We start from the raw sequence: 21623 nt of genomic DNA, 5'->3' as shown, positions 1-21623 counted from the left end.
AGAGCTGAAGGCTGCTATTGAAGCATCCTGATCTTCCATAACACCTCAGCAGTGCCACAGGCTGATAGCATCCATGCCACGCCGCATTGAGGGAGTAATTGATGCAAAAGGGGCCCAAACCAAGTACTGAATACATATGCATGCATCTACTTCTCAGAGGTCCAATATTTGCAATCCTTGTTTTGATGATTTCATTTAATATTCTAATTTTCTGAGATTGTTAATTTGGGGTTTTCATCGGCTGTATGCCATGATCATCACAATTATAGCAAATAAAGGCTTGACATATCTCGCTTTGCATGTCATGAGTCTATCTCATATATTAGTTTCACCTTTTAAGTTGAATTACTGAAATAAATGAACTTTTCCATGATATTCTAATTTTCCGAGTTCCACCTGTATTTGTGCACCTGGTTCTTCCTGCCTAAGTGCAGAACCTTACATTTGTCCCTATTGAGATTATTTTTATTAGCCTGGGCCCAGTTCTCCAATCTGTTAATGTCATTTTGAATTCTGATTCTGTTTTTTGCAGCATTAGCTACCCCTCCCAGTTTGGTGTCATCTGTAAATTTGCTGAGCATCAGCCAAGAGAAAATACCTGGCCAAGCATCACACATTATGTTTCATGGCTGAACAGAGCCCATGAGGACAATCCCATCAACTGTTCATGGACAACTGTTCTTGTCTAAATCTTCTGCCCACGTGTGTTATAGCACACTGAGCCCTTGTTCTACTGTTCCTTTTAAAATACTAAATGGATAGATACTGAATAAAATCTGTGGTAGTTACTTCAAATGGATGAGTGCAAAGGAAGGGGTGCAGATCCCATACCAGCTTCTAAACTGACTTTGTTCAGTTTTCAGCTTGCAAAGTCCAGTTGTCCAGGGGGGTTTCCCAGACAAGACTTTTTGTTGTGGCTTCCTTGCAAAGATGCTCAGACAGTTCAAGGCATGATATGAGTCACAGCAAACCGCTGGGTCAGATTTCCTCTTTGAGCTCATGAAGCTGAGCTTCACAAGAGCTGCTGTGTGTGAGTGTCTATTTTGATGTCTGGAGGCAGCATCCAGACTTGAGATCCTGTTTGCAGGGTTCTGTCTGGTGTTCTGGAGTGTGAGACAGGAGCTGGGTCTGAGTTACCATAGAAGGTAAGTGCTGTGGCCTTAGGAGAACGGAAAGGAGCAGAGGTGCAAAACATCAACTATGCTGACTGACAGCTTGAACTGAGCCTTTGGATTGGCCAGCCCTGTTATAAATATGAGAAGCCTGGCTTTCTGCCCCCGCCCCATCAACAGAGAAACATCTCCCTGCTGCCCAAGCAACTGCTCTAGCATAGGACCCTCTTTGCAACTATAGCAATGGACAGCAGGGCTGGCATTAAGCGGTGGCATGGTGAGGCATCTGCCAGGGGCCCACACTGCAAAAGGGAGCCACCAGGACCTGCTGCAATGGGGACATGCTCATAAAACTAGAACACACGGACTTCCAATGAAGCTGAACATTAGACAATTCTGGACAGAAAAAAGAAAGTCCTTTGAATAGCATATGGTTAAACGATGGAACTTGCTCCCAAAGGATACGGTGATGGCCATCAACTTGCATGGCTTTAAAAGAGGATTAGACAAATTCATGGAGCTATGTTTCACAATGCTTCTGAATTCTAGTCGTTGGAAAGCACAGGAGTGAGAGGGATCTTGTGCTCAAATCCTGCTTGTGGATTTTTCACAGGCATCTGGTCAGCCACTTTGAGAACAGGAGGGTAGATGGGATGAGCCATTGGCCAGATGCAGCAGGCTCTTCCTATACTCTTAGGTTCTTAGCCTCACACTGGAAATTATCTGAAACATCATTGAGTCCAACCCACCTTCTCCACACATGCCCATGATAGAAATCTGCCCACATAACTGGCAGAACCAGAAAGCGGGGAGACCTGCAGCATCACTCCAATAAGAGCCAAGCAGCCTGAGGCTACGAGGTGCCAGGATCACATCTCATGAGCAGCTTAAGCTCCATTGTCAGTAATATTATTTTACCCGCCCCTCATCGTGTGATCACAGGGCAGGTTGTAGGACAATAAAAAACATAAAACAATTTCCATAACATTAAAATACAACCAAGTTCAGCAGAACCAAGAGTGGGTGAGGATAGAAGACCACCCATAGGTCATCACGGTAGCAGCAGTCAAACATCCCATGGAGATTACTACCCCACAAAATCCTGGGCAAAAGAGGTAGGTCTTTATCTGGCGCCCACTGAAATGTGTACATGTGAATCAAGAATGTGCAGCACAGCTTTCTCCAACCTGGTGCCCTCCAGACATGTTGGACTACTATTGTCCCACCGTCCCTGACCATTCATGGAAATTAATGGGAGAAAACATCTAACAGCTCACCTCCACTGGTGGTGCTCATCCTGCTGTACTGCAAGGGCCACAGCAACCTGACTTAAATATAGTTCAGAGATTTATACAGTCACAGTTTGTGGGGAAGGAGGTCAGTCTGGATTATATCTTGGGCCCTTCCCAAGCCTGCTTAGAACTTAGTGGAAGAGGTTACTGAACCAGCCAAATTGGTTCCTTTGTCAAGGACTTTGGCTGGCCACTTCAGGATGCTATTTACCATATCCAAAGAGGTTGCCCTGTTGCCATAGATACAAATGGATGGGCCCTTTCCCACCTCACCTGACAGGATGCCACAACGTTATAGGGATGGGAAACAACAGGCCAGGCGTTGTGTCTGGGAGAGTTGGATGCAAGAGTTTGGCTCTACATCCCAGTTCCCACTGTCCTTCATTCCAAGGAAATGGTGCCTTGGATAAGCACAAGGGAGCAAACAACAGCTTTTGCATGCTGCACACATTCCAGACCCAATGGTCGGTATTTAAATCCTTACACATGCACATCAACTGCTTTCATACAATTAACATTGAGTCCAGTTTGGGCTGAGTCTCAGTGATAAAGAAGTAGCACCTCAACATCCATCTCAGTTGCTTTACCAAATGGGGCACTGAGACACTGGAATGTGCTTCTTCTTTTTATCTCATGATTTCTATATAGATCTAACAGGACTGGGGGAGGGGGGACTCTACAAAGGACCTGAAGAATGTCACAGAAAGGCTGCTGCTTTCAGGTGGGCCACTGGTGTCTACTTCTGAGGACAGGCATTACCTGGGGATTGTCCATGTACCACAGAAGGCTATTGGCCTGGGTATCCAGGATGAAATATCTTCGCAGGAACTTCCCACAGGACTCATTGTCCTCAATGTCCAGGAACCCACAGATTCGGTTCTGACGATCCACATAAGGCATTCCGGGCTCCTTCTAGCATCACCCTGTGAAGCACAGATACAGAGAGATGTGAACCAGGCCTTTTGCAAGCATAGGTGCCCTGTACAATGCCCCACCACCCTTCTTTATTCTTGCTACAGAGGTCTCTACATCTCATGACTCAGTCGAGTGACAAAACCCGCCCATGCTGGTCAGTGCTGCTGACATCATTATTTGACAGAGCACTGTGTGAACTTTCCTGGGCTCCAAGACTGGTCAGAAGAGGCCCCACTTAAGTGTCCACTATTCAAATAATATCATTCCAGAAGCCACAAAGGACAGGGCCTTTTTAGTGGTGGCCTGTGGAATTTCCTTAAGTGGGATGTGCTGTTTCTAAAATGACCTTAAAGCAGAGGTTTTCAACCTTTTTGAGTCCCTGGCTCCCTTGACCAACTACATTCTTTCTGCAGCTTCCCAATGGGGCTCAGGAGCCCAGTTATGTTTCCCCCCCCTGCCTGCAGAGCCGGCAGCCCCTCACCCCTTTTCAATAATAATAATAATAATAATAATAATAATAATAATAATAATAATAATTTATCTGGATGAGTTTCCCCAGCCACTCTGGGCGGCTTCCAATCAAGTGTTAAAAACAATACAGCATTAAATATTAAAAACTTCCCTAAACAGGGCTGCCTTCAGATGTCTTTTAAAGAGAAGATAGCTGCTTATTTCCTTCACATCTGAAGGGAGGGCGTTCCACAGGGCGGGTGCCACCACCAAGAAGGCCCTCTGTCTGGTTCCTTGTAACCTCACTTCTTGCAATGAGGGAACCGCCAGAAGGCCCTCGGTGCTGGATCTCAGTGTCCGGGCTGAACAATGCGGGTGGAGACGCTCCTTCAGGTATACAGGACCGAGGCCATTTAGGTTCTAAAGGTCAGCACCAACACTTTGAATTGTGCTCAGAAACGTACTGGGAGCCAATGCAGATCTCTCAGGACCTGTGTTATGTGGTCCCGGCAGCCACTCCCAGTCACCAATCTAGCTGCCGCATTCTGGATTAATTGCAGTTTCCGGGTCACCTTCAAAGATAGCCCCACATAGAGTGCATTGCAGTAGTCCAAGTGGGAGATAACTAGAGCATGCACCACTCTGGCAAGACAGTCAGCAGGCAGGTAGGGTCTCAGCCTGCGTACCAGATGGAGCTGGTAGACAGCCTCCATGGGCACAGAATTAACCTGTGCTTCCATGGACAGCTGTGAGTCCAAAATGACTCCCAGGCTACGCACCTGGTCCTTCAGGGGCCCAGTTACCCCATTCAGGACCAGGGAGTCCCCCCCACTCGCCCGCCCCCTGTCCCCCAAAAACAGTACTTCTGTCTTGTCAGGATTCAACCTCAATCTGTTAGCCGCCATCCATCCTCCAACCGCCTCCAGGCACTCACACAGGACCTTCATTGCCTTCACTGGTTCTGATTTAAAAGAGAGGTAGAGCTGGGTATCATCTGATGAACACCCAGCCCAAACCCCCTGATGATCTCTCCCAGTGGCTTCATATAGATATTAAAAACCATGGGGGAGAGGACGGAACCCTGAGGCACCCCACAAGTGAGAGCCCAGGGGTCTGAACACTCATCCCCCAACACCACTTTCTGGACATGGCCCAGGAGAAAGGAGTGCCCCCAGCTCCCAGCCCCTCTAGACGGTCCAGAAGGATATTATGGTTGATGGTGTCAAAGGCCGCTGAGAGATCCAGCAGAACTAGGAAACAGCTCTCACCTTTGTCCCTAGCCCGCCGGAGATCATCGACCAGCGCAACCAAGGCAGTTTCAGTCCCATGGTGAGGCCTGAATCCCAACTGGAAGGGATCCAAATGGTCCGCATCCTCCAGGTGTGCCCGGAGTTGTTGAGCAACCACCCACTCAATCTTAGAATCATAGAATCATAGAATCATAGAGTTGGAAGAGACCACAAGGGCCATCGAGTCCAACCCCCTGCCAAGCAGGAAACACCATCAGAGCACTCCTGACATATGGTTGTCAAGCCTCTGCTTAAAGACCTCCAAAGAAGGAGACTCCACCACACTCCTTGGCAGCAAATTCCACTGTCGAACAGCTCTTACTGTCAGGAAGTTCTTCCTAATGTTTAGGTGGAATCTTCTTTCTTGTAGTTTGGATCCATTGCTCCGTGTCCGCTTCTCTGGAGCAGCAGAAAACAACCTTTCTCCCTCCTCTATGTGACATCCTTTTATATATTTGAACATGGCTATCATATCACCCCTTAACCTCCTCTTCTCCAGGCTAAACATGCCCAGCTCCCTTAGCCGTTCCTCATAAGGCATCGTTTCCAGGCCTTTGACCATTTTGGTTGCCCTCCTCTGGACACGTTCCAGTTTGTCAGTGTCCTTCTTGAACTGTGGTGCCCAGAATTGGACACAGTACTCCAGGTGAGGTCTGACCAGAGCAGAATACAGTGGCACTATTACTTCCCTTGATCTAGATGCTATACTCCTATTGATGCAGCCCAGAATTGCATTGGCTTTTTTAGCTGCCGCGTCACACTGTTGGCTCATGTCAAGTTTGTGGTCAACCAAGACTCCTAGATCCTTTTCACATGTACTGCTCTCAAGCCAGGTGTCACCCATCTTGTATTTGTGCCTCTCATTTTTTTTGCCCAAGTGCAATACTTTACATTTCTCCCTGTTAAAATTCATCTTGTTTGTTTTGGCCCAGTTCTCTAATCTGTCAAGGTCGTTTTGAAGTGTGATCCTGTCCTCTGGGGTGTTAGCCACCCCTCCCAGTTTGGTGTCATCTGCAAATTTGATCAGGATGCCCTTGAGTCTATCATCCAAGTCGTTGATAAAGATGTTGAATAAGACCGGGCCCAAGACAGAACCCTGTGGCACCCCACTAGTCACTCTTCTCCAGGATGAAGAGGAACCATTGATGAGCACCCTTTGGGTTCGGTCAGTCAGCCAGTTACAAATCCACTGAGTGGTAGCATAGTCAAGACCGCATTTTACCAGCTTCTTTACAAGAATATCATGGGGCACCTTGTCAAATGCCTTGCTGAAATCAAGGTAGGCTACATCCACTGCGTTCCCTTCATCTACCAGGCTTGTAATTCTGTCAAAAAACGAGATCAGGTTCGTCTGACATGACTTATTTTTCAGAAATCCATGCTGACTATTGGTGATCACAGCATTCCTTTCTAGGTGCTCACAGACTGTTTGCTTAATGATCTGCTCCAGAATCTTCCCTGGTATAGATGTCAGACTGACTGGGCGGTAATTATTTGGGTCCTCACTTTTCCCCTTTTTGAAAATAGGGACAACATTTGCCCTCCTCCAGTCTGCCGGGACTTCGCCTGTTCTCCAGGAATTCTCAAAGAATTCATCTGGCCCTGGAGACTTGAATACATCTAGACTAGCCAAGTATTCTTGTACTATCTCCTTAGTTATTCTGGGCTGTGTTTCCTCTGCTGAATCATTTGCTCCAAATTCTTCAGGTCGGGCATTGTTTTCTTTATCGGAGAAGACTGAGGCAAGGAAGGCATTGAGGAGTTCAGCCCTTTCTGTGTCCCCTGTTTGCATTTCACCATCTTCTCCTCTGAGTGACCCCACTGTTTCTTTGTTCTTCCTTTTGCTACGAACATACCCATAAAAGCCTTTTTTGTTGCTTTTAACCTCTCTAGCAAGCCTGAGTTCATTCTGTGCTTTAGCTTTTCTGACTTTGTGTCAGAAAAGGTGGTTTCCCCCCTTTTCCATTTTTTGTACACATCCTTTTTTAATCTTAACTCAGTTAAAAGTTCTTTAGATAGCCACCCTGGCTTCTTTAGGCACCTTCCATGTTTCCGTCTCATTGGTATTGCCTGAAGTTGTGCTTTTACTATCTCCCTCTTAACAAACTCCCAGCCATCATGAACTCCCTTTCCTTTTAGTATTACTGTCCATGGGATCTCACCCAGCACTTCCCTATCACCTTGTCCAAGAATGGAAGATTTGAGACTGGGCGATAGTTGGCCATAATGGCCAGGTCTAAAGATGTTTTTTTAAGAAGCGGTTTAATGACCGCCTCTTTCAGCGGGTCTGCCCCCCCCACCCCAAAGAGAGGGGCCTCCTAGAGGCACCATTCACCTGCAGAGCTTATAGCCAGGGCTGCTGCAACAAACAGCTGTGCAAGCCTTTGGGAGTGAGTCTTGGTTGACCACAAACTTGACATGAGCCAACAGTGTGACGCGGCAGCTAAAAAAGCCAATGCAATTCTGGGCTGCATCAATAGGAGTATAGCATCTAGATCAAGGTAAGTAATAGTGCCACTGTATTCTGCTCTGGTCAGACCTCACCTGGAGTACTGTGTCCAGTTCTCGGCACCACAGTTCAAGAAGGACACTGACAAACTGGAACGTGTCCAGAGGAGGGCAACCAAAATGGTCAAAGGCCTGGAAACGATGCCTTATGAGGAACGGCTAAGGGAGCTGGGCATGTTTAGCCTGGAGAAGAGGAGGTTAAGGGGTGATATGATAGCCATGTTCAAATATATAAAAGGATGTCACATAGAGGAGGGAGAAAGGTTGTTTTCTGCTGCTCCAGAGAAGCGGACACGGAGCAATGGATCCAAACTACAAGAAAGAAGATTCCACCTAAACATTAGGAAGAACTTCCTGACAGTAGGAGCTGTTCGCAGTGGAATTTGCTGCCAAGGAGTGTGGTGGAGTCTCCTTCTTTGGAGGTCTTTAAGCAGAGGCTTGACAACCATATGTCAGGAGTGCTCTGATGGTGTTTCCTGCTTGGCAGGGGGTTGGACTCGATGGCCCTTGTGGTCTCTTCCAACTCTATGATTCTATGATTCTATGAGACGTGAGAGGACATCAGAGTAGGGAGGGAAAGAAAGAAAGAAAGAAAGAAAGAAAGAAAGAAAGAAAGACGGACAGAGGGCAGTGTTGCCCATGGCACCTCTGACCATCATTCAAGGCTGCCACGGTACACTGGTTGAAAACCACTGCCTTAAAGGATTGGCTATTCCAACCTGCTGAAATGAGTTTGCTTATATATGATTTTAACTGCTGCTGATTCATCTGGAAATGCCTTCTCATTAAGAATTGTGTAGCAGGTGAAAGAGTTTGTCATTGTGTGCAGCAGTTGAAGAAGTAGCATCTGAAGGATGGCACATTTTGGCTCCCTAACAGAAGGCAGGTGGATCTGGCTTATGGGCACATTGGTAACTTTTCCTACATACACTTCCTTGAGTGTGCTCTTGCTCAGCTCTTGACCACTTCAAGGTTTGTGCAGGAGCAGGGCCAACACAAGACATAGTGCTGCCTGACATGACATTCCCCTCTTCAAACCAAGGCACCTGAGGCAGAATATCTCACAAGCACCTCTCCCTGTCACTCTCTGAATTAACTGCCTGAGGCAGCCATCCCACACTCCAATGATAGGACCGGCCTTATGCTGGAAAACACAACCAGAGCTGCAATCTTATAGCCAACCCAAAATATAAGCAGGAGAATGGTTTATAAATTGGTTTATATTACAAGAGGAGGAGTCTATTCCAAGGAATGCCTAAGAGATATCATTTTCCTTAAAAAAAAATTTTAGTATTTTGGTTGTAAACTACCTGGATGCCCTTGAACACAGCATATAAATACACATTTAGAGCCATAAATAAGAGCAACATCATTAGAGCAACCAAATTATTTCAAATTTATAACCCACACTTCTTCCCCTTTTACTTTTTTTTTTGCCCTTGTGGGATGAGCAAGAGAAACCCTATGTATTATTTTTGTATGTATAAGTGATTATTTACTTCTGTCTTACTAAAACACCCAGGAAGGGCTGACTTACTTATTGGCAAATCCATACAGAAACAGTAATGGAAACTGTTGCTAAATTTATCTTTTCTGCTGCAAAGATTCATAAAAGGATTTGTCTGTTTAAGTGCAGTTTTGGTTGTTTTTCTCCTTATTTTATATATGTACTATATATTTTAACTCATGTTATGTTAGAAATTGTATTATTTTGTTTTTTTACAAGTCTGTGACTGTACAACAGAATCTGATTAATTGACTGGGTTTTTAAATGCCATGTATTAAATATTGTGATGGAGGAGAACCAGACGCATATTCTACTTACAGAACCATGCATACCTCCTGTGAATTTCAAAGAAGGACTTCCCAATGGGTTATGTCTCATGTTCATTAGTGTGAGGAATGATGCCTGGTTTTTCTGCTGCCAGCCCTGAAACATCTTGGGTCAGTCTATAAGCTCACTTAGATCATCTAGGGAAATTCAATTCATGGCAAGGCACCCCACAGAGCTTTAGTCTCTCAGCCATGCCAACCTTTCAATTGGCAAGCCCAAGGGGCTCAGTGATTTACACCACAGCGCCACCCGTGTGTGTCCCCGAGTTCGAATTTGCACAACGGGGTGTTACTTTGTCCCAGCTCCTGGCAATCTAGTAGTTCGGAAGCACACTAGTCCAAGTAGATAAATAGGTACTGCTGTGGCGGGAAGGTAAATGGCATTTTCGTGCCCTACGGCACTCATAATGGTGTTTCGTTGTGCCAGAAGCAGTTTAATCATGCTGGCCACATGACCCGGAAAGCTGTCTGTGGACAAATGCCGGCTCCCTCAGACTGAAGCAAGATGAGCTTTTAACTGGACTTAACTGTCCAGGGGTTCTTGACCTTTACCCTAGTCTCTCAGCCACACCAATGCTTTGAAAAGTCTCATATTCTTATTCACCACAGATGACCAGGTAGGTAGATATTCACAAACACGATTTATTTCCATGGGCATCAAGCAGACCCTAGGCCTAGTGGCATGGGCTTCTTCCAACAACTATACTAGAAAAAGAGGAATAGTCCCTGCGTCCACCAAGAGTGCTCTGCCTGCTTAGCTTTCAGACCCTGTCCCAACCCAAGACAGCGTCTTCCTCTCCGATTTCCTTCCTCACTCACTGTGATTGGAGGGCAAGTCCCAAAGCAAAGTCACAAAGAATCCCCCTGCTAAAGGGAAACTTTGAAGAGCTTATTATGAAGCCACCACAAAGTTCAGGGCAACTGTGAATTTGTCACATTTGCTTTCCCAAACAATGCGACATGGAATTTCTACCCTGGTGAGACAGTTTTCTGGCCAAACTACCCAGTGTGGTTCCTATGGACCTTCATGGGCTGACAGAGGATTGTGGGAGCAAATTATTGAGCGCACATGAGAATTCCCTCCCCTTCTGCCAGGGCCGGCTGCACCACCAGGCAGAGGAAGATGGCTGCCTCAGGTGCTGCTTCTTCCTCCTCAAAAAGGACAGCGGACACAGCTAGGTGGGCCTTGTGCCCCATCCTCAGAGCCAGCTGGTTGCCTGTAAAGTGGGGAGAGCACCTGCACCGGGCAGCAGAAGTGCAAGAGAGGGAGGCATTCTGGCACGTGAAGAAGAGAAGAAGAAGAAGAGTTTGGACTTGATACCCCGCATTTCACTCCCCTTAAGGAGTCTCAACCCCTTCATGGATCACTGCCTTGCCGTGGCGAAGGGGCTTGAAGAACTCAGAGAAGCTATGAACTATGCCGAGCAGGGCACCCAAGATGAACAGGTCATAGTGGAGAGTTTTGACCAAACGTGATCCACCTGGAGGAGGAACCGGCAAGCCACTCCAGTATCCCTGCCAAGAAAACTCCATGGACAAAGACAACAGGCATATAAAAGTTATGACGCTGGAAGATGAGCCCCTCAGGTCGGAAGGCGTCCAACATGCTACTGGGGAAGAGCGGAGGACAAGTACAAGTAGATCCAGAGCTGATGAAGCGGCTGGGCTAAAGCCGAAAGGACGTTCAGTTGCGGATATGCCTGGAAGCGAAAGGAAAGTCCAATGCTGTAAAGAAAAATATTGCATAGGAACCTGGAATGTAAGAACCATGAACCTGGGTAAGTTGGATGTGGTCAAAAATGAGATGGCAAGAATAAATATTGACATCCTGGGCATCAGTGAACTAAAATGGACAGGAATGGGCGAATTCAGTTCGGATGACCATCATATCTACTACTGTGGGCAAGAAACCCGGAAAAGAAATGGAGTGGCCCTCATAGTCAACAAAAGAGTGGCGAAAGCTGTACTGGGATGCCATCTCAAAAATGATAGAATGATCTCGATACGAATCCAAGGCAGACCTTTTAACATAACAGTAATCCAAGTTTATGCACCAACCACTGGTGCTGAAGAAACTGAAATTGACCAATTCTATGAAGACTTACAACACCTTATAGAAGCGACACCAAAGAAGGATGTTCTTCTCATTATAGGGGATTGGAATGCTAAAGTAGGGAATCAAGAGATAAAAGGAACAACGGGCAAGTTTGGCCTTGGAGAGCAAAATGAAGCAGGGCAAAGGCTAATAGAGTTCTGTCAAGAGAACAAGCTGGTCATCACAAACACGCTTTTCCAACAACACAAGAGACGACTCTACACGTGGACATCACCAGATGGGCAGCATCGAAATCAGATTGATTATATTCTCTGCAGCCAAAGATGGAGAAGCTCAATACAGTCAGCAAAAACAAGACCTGGAGCTGACTGTGGCTCGGATCATCAGCTTCTTATAGCAAAATTCAAGCTTAAACTGAAGAAAGTAGGAAAAACCACTGGGCCGGTAAGATACAATCTAAATCAAATCCCTTATGAATACACAGTGGAAGTGAGGAACAGGTTTAAGGATTTAGATTTGCTAGACAGAGTGCCTGAAGAACTATGGATGGAGGCTCGCAACATTATACAGGAGGCAGCAACGAAAACCATCCCAATGAAAAGGAAATGCAAGAAAGCAAAGTGGCTGTCCAATGAGGCCTTACAAATAGCGGGGGAGAGAAGGCAAGCAAAATGCGAGGGAGATAGAGAAAGATACAGGAAATTGAATGCAGATTTCCAAAAAATAGCAAGGAGAGATAAGAAGGCCTTCTTAAACGAGCAATGCAAAGAAATAGAGGAAAACAGCAGAATGGGAAGAACCAGAGATCTGTTCAAGAAAATTGGAGATATGAAAGGAACATTTCGTTCAAAGATTGCCATAATAAAGGACAAAAGTGGTAAGGACCTAACAGAAGCAGAAGACATCAAGAAGAGGTGGCAAGAATACACAGAGGAATTATACCAGAAAGAAATGGATGCCTCGTACACCCCAGGTAGTGGGGTTGCTGACCTTGAGCCAGACATCCTGGAGAGTGAAGTCAAATGGGCCTTAGAAAGCACTGCAAATAACAAGGCCAGTGGAAGTGATGGTATTCCAGCTGAACTATTTAAAATTTTAAAAGATGATGCTGTTAAGGTGCTACACTCAATATGCCAGCAAGTTTGGAAAACTCAGCAGTGGCCAGAGGATTGGAGAAGATCAGTCTACATCCCAATCCCAAAGAAGGGCAGTGCTAAAGAATGCTCCAACTACCGCACAATTGCACTTATTTCACACGCTAGCAAGGTTATGCTTAAAATTCTACAAGGAAGGCTCAAGCAGTATGTGGACCGAGAACTCCCAGAAGTGCAAGCTGGATTTAGAAGAGGCAGAGGAACCAGAGACCAAATTGCAAACATGCGCTGGATTATGGAGAAAGCCAGAGAGTTCCAGAAAGACATCTACTTCTGCTTCATTGACTGTGTTGACCACAGCAAACACAGTCAAAAGCCTTTGACTGTGTTGACCACAGCAAACTATGGCAAGTTCTTAAAGAAATGGGAGTGCCTGATCACCTCATCTGTCTCCTGAGAAATCTCTATGTGGGACAAGAAGCTACAGTTAGAACTGAATATGGAACAACTGATTGGTTCAAAATTGGGAAAGGAGTACGACAAGGCTGTATATTGTCTCCCTGGTTATTTAACTTATATGCAGAATTCATCATGCGAAAGGCTGGGCTGGATGAATCCCTAGCCGGAATTAAGATTGCTGGAAGAAATATCAACAACCTCAGATATGCAGATGACACAACCTTGATGGCAGAAAGTGAGGAGGAATTAAAGAACCTTTTATTGAGGGTAAAAGAGGAGAGCGCAAAATATGGTCTGAAGCTCAACATCAAAAAAACGAAGATCATGGCCACTGGTCCCATCACCTCCTGGCAAATAGAAGGAGAAGAAATGGAGGCAGTGAGAGATTTTACTTTCTTGGGTTCCATGATCACTGCAGATGGTGACAGCAGCCACGAAATTAAGAGACGCCTGCTTCTTGGGAGGAAAGCGATGACCAACCTAGACAGCATCTTAAAAAGTAGAGACATCACCTTGCCAACAAAGGTCCGTATAGTTAAAGCCATGGTTTTCCCAGTAGTGATGTATGGAAGTGAGAGCTGGACCATAAAGAAGGCTGATCGTCGAAGAATTGATGCTTTTGAATTATGGTGCTGGAGGAGACTCTTGAGAGTCCCATGGACTGCAAGAAGATCAAACCTATCCATTCTTAAGGAAATCAGCCCTGAGTGCTCACTGGAAGGACAGATCGTGAAGCTGAGGCTCCAATACTTTGGCCACATCATGAGAAGAGAAGACTCCCTGGAAAAGACCCTGATGTTGGGAAAGATGGAGGGCACAAGGAGAAGGGGACGACAGAGGACGAGATGGTTGGATAGTGTCTTCGAAGCTACAAACATGAGTCTGACTAAACTGCGGGAGGCAGTGGAAGACAGAAGTGCCTGGCGTGCTCTGGTCCATGGGGTCACGAAGAGTCGGACACGACTAAACGACTAAACAACAACAAGGAGTCTCAAAGCGGCTCACAATCTCCTTTCCCTTCCTCCCCCACAACAAACACTCTGTGAGGCAAGTGAGGCTGAGAGACTTCAAAGAAGTGTGACTAGCCCAAGGTCACCCAGGAGCTGCAGGTGGAGGAGCGGAGACGCGAACTCGGTTCACCAGATTATGAGTCCATCGCTCTTAACCACTACACCATGCTGGCGTTGCGACTCATCTTAGCCGCCTCTGCACAGCCCACTAGCAAGACGTGAGGAGCACAGCTCTCTCCTGCTCCTGTTCCCAGTGACTGGCACTCAGAGGCTTACCATGCCTGATACAGGAGGTCATATACAAGCATCATGATTAGCAGCTATTGGCAGCCTTGCCCTCCATTAATTAGTCTAACCCCCTTTCAAAGTCATCCAAGCCAGTGGCTGTCACCATTTCCTGAGGGACATAGGCACTGGGGGAGGGGGCTGGGTGCCCCAGGCCCCACAACTTTCCCCAAGAAGGGGCCAGGCACCCACATTTTTTCCCGCTGGGGCCGCGTGTGCTGATATCAGATGCACATGTGCATAAGGTCCTGGGGCCAAGCCGGTGGGCCTGCTGAGGGAGGGGACTGCATGCTTTCATTATGCACTATATGAGAGAGAGAGAGAGAGAGAGAGAGAGAGAGAGAGAGAGAGAGAGAGAGAGAACTTATTCCTATCTACTTTCTCCATCCCAGCTATATACATTTTCACATCTCTACTATTTCTCTTCCACTCCCCTACATGCCTTCCCCCCACAAACAAAAAAACCTCAAAACTAAACAATAAAAAACTAAAAACCCGACCCAACCACACTATCCAGTAAAATAAACAACAAAAGAAAAAAGGCAACGTATATAATCCATTGAATGTAGAACAGGGTTGTGTAGAAGGTAAGTTTCTATCCTCATTAGACTTCGCCACCTGCAATATTTGGTTGGGAGAACTCTGATCTTGAGACGGGCAACAACAACGTGTGTCTAGCTTAGAACTTAAGACTCTAAGAAGAGCCTGGACGGTCAAGCCAAAGGCCCATCTAGTCCAACATCCTGTTCTTTCAGGGGTCAATCAGATGCCCATGGGAAGCCCAGAAGCAGGACTTGAGCACAGCAGCACTTTGCCCACTTGTATTTCTCCAAAACTCGCTTTCAGAGGCTTACCGTCTCCAACAGAGGAGGTAATACATAACTGTTGTGGCTGGAAGTCATTGACATCCTTCTCTGTGAATTTGTCTAATCCTCTTTTAAAGCTATCAGAGTTGATGGCTGTCACTGCCTCTTGTGGGAGCGTCCTGACTGGTGTCTCCTCCAAGCTGGCAAGATCCCTTCTCACTTAGCAGTGCTGATATTTATCAGGGACTTTGACCAAGAGCAGTTGCCATACAGCCAGAATCGCAATTCGGGTATCCCAAGGGCATTTGCAACCATGGAGACAGAATGCTTGCTTAAACAGAAAAGAAAAGAAATCTGATAGCCTCCATTTTTTGAAGGCAGAACTAAAAAGCTATAAATAAAAAGGCTTTCTTTTTTATAAAAAGTGTTGATATGATAAACATGCACAAGAAAGGAAGGATGTGGTCACACTCTGACAGACACAACCAGCAAGAGTTAAAATTACTGCCTAAGCCCCTGATAGGCACCAGACTCTTCTCAGCTTCACATGTAACAACAAGAGGACAAAAGGTGACAGGAGCAACACAGGGCAGCTCTGGCCAGGGCCCTACAACTGGCAAAGCAGCCCCAGCCCCAACAGTATCCCCAGCCCCATCCCAGGAATCACTTTATGCAGACAGCATCCTGAAAGTTCACCTGCGCAAGATCCTGAGGGGGAGGGAAACAACATTACATCACAGATGACAGAAGAACACCTGATAACATTGCACCTAGATGCACAGGAAACTGAGGTGGTGCTCCAGAAACCTGCTAAAGGGCAAGAAACTACCAGAAGGAAGCAGCTGGATAGAACAACTTGCTGTTTCAGTTGTCTGTGCACAAATGCACAGAGTATGGGAAACAAGCAAGACGAATTGAAGCTTTTAATACAATATGGCAAATATGACCTGGTAGGCATTACTGAAACCTGGTGGGACCCATGACTGGAATGTAGGGATTGAGGGGTATAACCTGTTCAAAAGAAACAGACAAAACAGGGAGGGAGGAGAAGTAGCAATATATGTAAAGAATGTGTACACTTGTGAAGAGATCCATGACCTGGAACATGGAAAGCAGATTGAGAGTACAGTGGTACCTCAGGTTAAGTACTTAATTCATTCTGGAGGTCCATTCTTAACCTAAAACTGTTCTTAACCTGAAGCACCACTTTACCTAATGGGACCTCCTGCTGCTGCCGCACTGCCGGAGCACGATTTCTGTTCTCATTCTGAAGCAAGGTTCTTAACCTGAGGTATTATTTTTGGGTTAGGAGAGTCTGTAACCTGAAGTGTATGTAACCTGAAGCATATGTAACCCAAGGTACCACTGTATATGGGTAAAAACTTGGAAACCAAATCTCAAAAAATGGAAAAAGTGACTGAAGAATTGAAGGAAGAACAAGAGGTAATAAAGTGAAACATAAGAGGACTATCTGGCAGGCAGGACCAATTTGAGGACCAGCTTGCCCTTTTAGAAATGAGACAAAAATCTAATGTTCTCCGAATAAGAGGTCTCCCAGAAATGAGGGGGATCAGGACTTAATGACATATATAGCTAAGACATTTGCTGAGTGGCTGGAGGAGGATCAGGCATAAGTGGAAGGAATTATACAGAGCTGCTACCAGGTGTGGTCAGTCAGCTAAAGGTAGAAAGCAACCTGGAAACGGTTTGGTAATGTTTGTTTCAAAATAAAAAATAAAAAAAATTAAGGACGCTATGGTCCAAAAAAATTATGAAAACAGACTCCAGGTGGACGGTAACCTGGTCGCCATGTTTAAAGAGATCCCTTCCAGATTGCTTCAAAAATGCCAGAAATTCCATTACATAACAAATGGATTGCTCAAAGCCAACATCAAATTCAGACGGGAATTCCCAGAGGGACTCTCCTTCACGTACAAAAGTAAGAACTACAGATTGGCAAATGAAGATCAAGCTTGGGAATTCTGGCAAAAATGTGGTAAAGATTTTGACTTTGACAATCCATATAATGTACCAGAACCACTTGGAGCAGGGGGTGGAGCAGGGGAAGGACCAATAGTAGGAGCAACAGGAGGGGTGATAGATAAATTAAATAATCAAGACAAGGGGAAAACACAGATAAGACTTAGAGAAAAAGACACAGTAAAAACATAATGGCATATTTAAAGGTTGTGCGTTGGAATGTAAACAGCTTAAACAATAATGCAAAAGGAACAAAATTCAACATGTAATTTTAAAACAAAATTTAGATGTAACTTGTCTTCAAGAAACACATATTGCGAGTAAACATAAAAGAGTCCTAATTAATAAAAAATTAGGAATGGAATTCATAACAGCAGATAAATCCAAAAAAATGTGGAGTGGTCCTTAATATTAAACCAAAATTTGAGCCCAAACAAATGTTTAAAGCTGATCAAGGAAGAGTTATGGCGGTACAGATTGTAGTGCATGGTGAAAAAATCTTATTAATAGGAATTTATGCCCCTAATGAGAAAAAAGCAGAATTTTATAAGAAATTGCAAACAGATTTAATGGAATTTGCAGATCAAAAAATTATACTGATGGGTGATCTGAATGGGGTCTGGTCATTGGAAGTGGATAAAACAATTAGGAAGAAAGACACCAAAGAAAGCAGACTCCCAAAAACTTTTTCCGAAATGGTAGATAATTTAAATTTGATAGATACTTGGAGAAGCAAACATCTATTAGATAGGGAATTCACTTTCCATTCACATGTGCATGAAAGCAGTGCAAGAACAGATGTGATCTGGATGTCTAAAGAGTTAGAATTAAAGGTGAGGAAAATAGAAATCAGGCCAAGAAAAATTTCAGATCACAATCCCTTATTTTTAGAATTGCAAAATGAAAATCAATCCACCTTAAGATGGAGACTGAATGAAGATTTATTAGATGATCAGAACTTTTTAGAAAAAGCAGAAAAAGTATTAGGAGACTATTTTGAGTTAAATCTTAATAAAGAGACCAATGTACAGACAGTATGGGATGCCAGAAAAGAGAAATCTTAGAGGCCCAAATGAAGAAAGAAAGAGAATTAACAAGTAAACCAAATAAAGAATCCATGAAGCAAGCAATAAAATTATTACAAACACAATATTCAATGATCATCAGTTATGAAATTAAGTAGAAGGTTAAAAGAATGAAACAAAAATATTTTGAACATGTGAATAAACCAGGGAAATTATTAGCATGGCAAATGAATAAAAATTAGCAAAAAAAAATACCATAAATACCATATATGAAAATACCATAAATGAAAAATACCATAAATGAAATGAAAAAATAATAGATAATCTAAAAGAAATCAGGAAAACATTTGTTAAACATTTTACAGATTTATATAGGAAAGGATGTGAAAAGGGGATAGCGATAGATGAATATTTGAAGGTAAGTAATTTACCATAAAGAAGGCTGAAGGCTGATCGCCGAAGAATTGATGCTTTTGAATTATGGTGTTGGAAGAGACTCTTGAGAGTCCCATGGACTGCAAGAAGATCAAACCTATCCATTCTGAAGGAAATCAGCCCTGAGTGCTCACTGGAAGGACAGATCTTGAAGCTGAGGCTCCAATACTTTGGCCACCTCATGAGAAGAGAAGACTCCCTGGAAAAGACCTTGATGTTGGGAAAGATGGAGGGCACAAGAAGAAGGGGATGACAGAGGACGAGATGGTTGGACAGTGTTATAGACACTACCAGTATGAGTTTGACCAAACTGCGGGAGGCAGTGGAAGACAGGAGTGCCTGGTGTGCTCTGGTCCATGGGGTCACGAAGAGTCGGACATGACTAAACGACTAAACAACAAACAACAACAATTTACCAAAAATTAAAGAAGATAAATTGATAATTTTAAATGCCCAGATAACAGCTCAGGAAGTACTAGATGCAATCAAGCAAGCAAAGACAGAAAAATCGCCAGGACCAGATGGACTATCAGCAAAATATTGTAAGAAATTAAACAAACAACTTTTAATACCATTACAGGATATACGTAATGAATGAGATTTTAAAATTAGGGAAAGTCCCAGAGAGATGGAAGGAAGCATAGATAACATTAATTCCAAAACAAGAGCAAATTTGACTTCAATAAAAAATTATAGATCAATCTCGCTATTAAATAATGATTGTTTGCTAATATAATGGCCAACAGAATGAAAATAGTACTGAATGAATATATACATTATGACCAGGCAGGATTTCTTCCAGGGAGACAAATGAAGAATAACATACTATAGATGTTATAGAATACCTGGAAGTGAAAAATGAAAAGTAAGAAGCATTGATGTTTACAGATGCAGAGAAGGCATTTGATAATGTCTCTTGGGAATTTATGAAAAAAGTATTACAAGAAATGAATTTTGGAGATAATTTTAGAAAAGGAATTCAAGCTATTTACTCAGATCAAAAAGCAAAACTAATTGACAATCAGGTGGTAACAGATGAATGTAAAATACATAAAGGAACAAGGCAAGGATGTCCATTATCACCTTTATTATTTATTTTGGTTCTAGAAGTCCTGACGAGAAATATAAGGGCAGATGAAAGGATTACAGGAATTAATGTAGGAAAAAATATAAATTGAAAGCATATGCCAACGACCTGGTAATTACAGATCCAAAAAATTCTCTTCCGATAGTGTTAGAAAAGATTCAGAAGTTTGGGCAAGTTGCAGGGTTTAAATTAAATAAAAACAAGACAATACAGATTTGTTAGATCTGGAAGAACATGACAACAGATTTGGATGGCATGCATATTTATGGTATAATAAATGGAAGGTACATAAAGGCTTCCATAATCATATAATTAGGAAATCATAAAGTATGGGAAAATATAAAGAACTATTAGAACAAAAAATGCCATGGTGGGTATCCCCAACAGAAGCAACTTCAGTTAAAAGAATAAATATGGAAGGCAGATGGCCTACATATAGAGAGCTGTTGATAGAGAAGGAAAGTTAAAGCTTAAGGATTTTGATGAGATAAGAGAGTATGTTTATGATTGGTTACAACATCGTCAATTAAATGAGGTTTTTAAAGAAGATAATAAGAAAGGATTTGGCTATAGTATATCTAGATTTCAAAGAGAAATAATAGATGATAATATTAAACTTTTGAAGAAAGCATATAATATATTATTAGAATGGGAAACCAAAGATGAAGAGGTCAAAGGGGTAATGATTAAGTGGGCACAAGATTTAGGACATAATATTCAAATGGAAGACTGGGAAAAACTATGGAAAGTAAATTAAAAATTTACCGATTGTATATTGTTAAGAGAGAATTATATGAAGATGATGTATCAATGGTATATTACACCTGCTAAAATGGCAAAAATGTACAGAACAGGCTCCAATAAGTGTTGGAAGTGTAAAGAAAAAGAAGGCATGTTCTTTCATATGTGGTGGAATTGTAAAATAATTAAAAAGTATTGGGAAATGTTTATAACAAATTGAAAAGAATGTCAAAAAAAGAGAGAGAGAGAGAGAGAGAGAGAGAGAGAGAAGGAATAACTGTTCATGTATACTACGACAGCGGCTAGAATTTTACTAGCCCAAAGATGGAAAAGTGATGAAATACCAACCAAAGAACAACGGCAAGAAAAACTGATGGAATATGCTGAAATGGCGAAGCTAAGTGAAAGACTCGGAGACAAAGAAAATAGAGATTGTAAAGAAGATTGGGAACCATTTATGCTGCATCTACGGAATCAATGTAAAAAAATGGACTCACTAGCAGGGTTTGAGTAAACACTTACAATTAATAATATAAACATAGAAGTTATAAAAATTAGGCTTAAATGATAAGAAAATAATCACATTTAATTTAAGGATATAATATTGAAGTATAGTATTGTGAATCTGACCAAACTGCGGGAGGCAGTGGAAGACAGGAGTGCCTGGCGTGCTCTGGTCCATGGGGTCACGAAGAGTCGGACACAACTAAACGACTAAACAACAACATTGTAAGCAGGACAAGTTCATATGCAAAAAACCAGAAAGGGAAGTTGAGGGAAGTCGGGGGGGCGGAGCGGGAAAATCAGTTTGTTATTATTTGTTATGATGTACTTGTGATAAAAAATAATAATGTAAAATTCAATAAAAATATTATTTAAAAAAGAGTAAGAGAGAGAAACAACAGTAGACCTATAGACCTCCAAGCCAGACTGGAGACTTGGATGATGCCTTACTAGAGCAGATTACCAAACATTCAAAAAGGATAGATATAGTAGTCATCTCCATCTTCAATCTCCACGATATCTGTTGGAACTCAAACTCTGCCAGGAATGTAAGGTCCAACAAATTCCACCATTGCCTTGCTGACAATTTCATTTCCCAGAAGGTGGAAGAAGCAACAAGGGGATCATCTATCTTTGACCTGTCCTCACCAACAGGAAGGAACTGATCAATAAAGTGGAAGTACTTGGAAACTTGGGAGGAAGTGATCTGTTCTCCTGGGTTTCAGGATACACAGGCAAGGGG

General features: G+C 43.4%; 1 protein-coding gene across 3 annotated transcripts in view; it reads right to left on the bottom strand.

The window, feature by feature from the left end:
* PLEKHA2 (pleckstrin homology domain containing A2) overlaps positions 1 to 21623 on the bottom strand; it is a 90967-nt gene that overhangs the window by 46351 nt on the left and 22993 nt on the right. For all 3 annotated transcript variants that reach the window (XM_083588883.1, XM_083588882.1, XM_083588884.1), the window contains exon 2: positions 3164 to 3327. In XM_083588883.1, coding sequence (XP_083445009.1) covers positions 3164 to 3304 — 141 coding nt within the window. In that variant the 5' untranslated portion in view covers positions 3305 to 3327. The remainder of the gene's footprint in view (positions 1 to 3163; positions 3328 to 21623) is intronic.

This window comes from Podarcis filfolensis (genome assembly GCF_964270895.1).
Source record: "Podarcis filfolensis genome assembly, chromosome: 15".
NCBI lineage: Eukaryota > Metazoa > Chordata > Lepidosauria > Squamata > Lacertidae > Podarcis > Podarcis filfolensis.
Note: the sequence above shows the minus strand (reverse complement) of the source record. Positions and strands in the feature narration are given on the sequence as shown.